The 1,940-nt window shown below is 43.2% G+C and overlaps 2 protein-coding genes across 2 annotated transcripts in view; one reads left to right on the plus strand and one right to left on the minus strand.

Annotated features, from left to right (window-relative positions):
- Positions 1-1,940, plus strand: part of LOC123962836 (histone H3) — a 20,392-nt gene that overhangs the window by 9,274 nt on the left and 9,178 nt on the right. The window lies entirely within an intron of this gene.
- LOC123962837 (histone H2A-like) lies at positions 827-1,322 on the minus strand. Its single transcript, XM_046039236.1, has one exon. It carries the CDS (start codon positions 1,310-1,312, stop codon positions 923-925), a length of 390 nt encoding a protein of 129 aa, XP_045895192.1. The 5' UTR covers positions 1,313-1,322; the 3' UTR covers positions 827-922.

Consider the following 1,940-nt stretch of genomic DNA (forward strand, 5'->3'; position numbering starts at 1 on the left):
TTTTTTAAATAAAAGACACAGAACACCCTGATAAAAGGAGTCCCCCATACAGCCGTTCTTCAAACCTTCATTGAACATTGAAGTGAGGAGATTTATAATGTCGTCCAGATATAGCTGGTAAAACTCCGTGGGCAGACCATCCGGACCGGGACTTTTGCCCACATTAAGCTGTTGGATGTCCTGCACCACCTCATCTTTTCGTATGTCCCCAATTACCTGAGAGAAGTTAAGTGAGCTGATGGGAGGAACATCCTTTAGCAAAATGTCCGCACATTCTGCCTCGGTTTCTATTTGTTTGTATGCGTTGGCACATAGATCTCTTATCGCTTGTCTTTTCTGTGGTTCAGAATGAACAGCAAAACCATCCTGATTTTTAATAGATTCAATGTATTTACTTTGTTTTCGTCTGATTTTGAGGGACTGAAGTAAATTACCTCTATTGTCTATTTCTGTGTATTTAAAAATGTTAAATAATAATTCACCATTGAATTTATCTATTTGTACTTTTAATTCTGACATTTTTCCACTCTGCTAATGTTCTTACCTTTTGTTTTAACGTGACGTATTGTTTAATTAATAAGTCGTATTTTATATTTTGACTGTTGTTTAGTTCTCTACACTTAAATTTAAAATACTCCATTCTACATTTTACTAGATCCCACAGTATAACATCAGATTTGGTAACATTTAATTGAATTATTTTCTGAATTTTCTGTTTAAGTTCTATAATTATGTCTTTTAAACACAAAGTGTTTAGTTTCCAGAAACCTCTGTTTACTGAGGTTCTGGAGGTTAATGATGTAACTACTAAAAAGGTGATATAAACTTAGTGTCTATAGCAAGTGGTGTTGCAGGAGTTTGCTCTGAGAGTTAGTGGGTGGCTCTTAAAAGAGCCGTTGGTTGTGTTTGGTTGATGGGGCATTTACTTTGCCTTGGCGGGCTTCTCGGTCTTCTTGGGCAGCAGGACCGCCTGGATGTTGGGCAGCACGCCGCCCTGAGCGATGGTGACGCCGCCGAGCAGCTTGTTGAGCTCCTCGTCGTTGCGGACGGCCAGCTGCAGGTGACGGGGGATGATCCTGGTCTTCTTGTTGTCGCGGGCGGCGTTTCCGGCCAGCTCCAGGATCTCAGCGGTCAGGTACTCGAGCACGGCCGCCAGGTACACGGGGGCTCCGGCACCGACACGCTGGGCATAGTTGCCTTTCCTCAGGAGCCTGTGGACACGACCTACCGGGAACTGGAGTCCGGCACGGGAGGAGCGAGTCTTTGCCTTCGCTCTGGCTTTGCCGGCACCGGTCTTTCCTCTTCCAGACATACTGACTGTTTCTAGATTAAGTTTCTGAAATCAGAATAATATTACCGCGGCCAAGTGTGGCTTATATAGCTACAACCTGGTCGTTCATTGGTCAGATAAAGCTGCAGTATGATCGCCCAATCAGAACGCTCTACGTCACGTGACTGTAGCAATTTTGAAACTTCCGCCCCGCAGTTCAGAAAAAAAAATTACACGTCGGCCTATTTATTTTATTTATTTATTTATTACAGTTTATACAGTGCAATAAAAGAATAAAAGAATAACATAAGAAGTTAAGGAGAATTTAGTGGATGGAATTCAAAGAAAAAAAGCAAAGTAAAGCACACAAATAATAAGAATAGAATATGAAATAAAATAAAAATTGTTGGTTACGTATTGTAACCCCAGATTCTATGAGTATAGGCATAGCCCTCTAAGAGCTGTCGCTATTGGGTTCATCCCCGCGCGCATGCGCAGTCCTGAAGATTTCTTTCGCGCCCATGTGCCGTGCACGGGCCTCTCTCAGGTCCGCAATTTAGGTATATAATAGAAAAAAGGTGGCTTTAGGCAGCAGGATGGCTGCCAGGCTGGGCTCCAGAGGTGGGACAGAGGGAAACCCACGGTCAGTGAGGCCCTCGACCTTCGTGAA

This window comes from Micropterus dolomieu, linkage group LG23 (assembly GCF_021292245.1).
Source record: "Micropterus dolomieu isolate WLL.071019.BEF.003 ecotype Adirondacks linkage group LG23, ASM2129224v1, whole genome shotgun sequence".
NCBI lineage: Eukaryota > Metazoa > Chordata > Actinopteri > Centrarchiformes > Centrarchidae > Micropterus > Micropterus dolomieu.

Excerpts from the sequence above, each read along its gene's own strand:
- LOC123962837 (XM_046039236.1), bottom strand. The coding sequence starts at position 1,312 with ATGTCTGGAAGAGGAAAGACCGGTGCCGGCAAAGCCAGAGCGAAGGCA.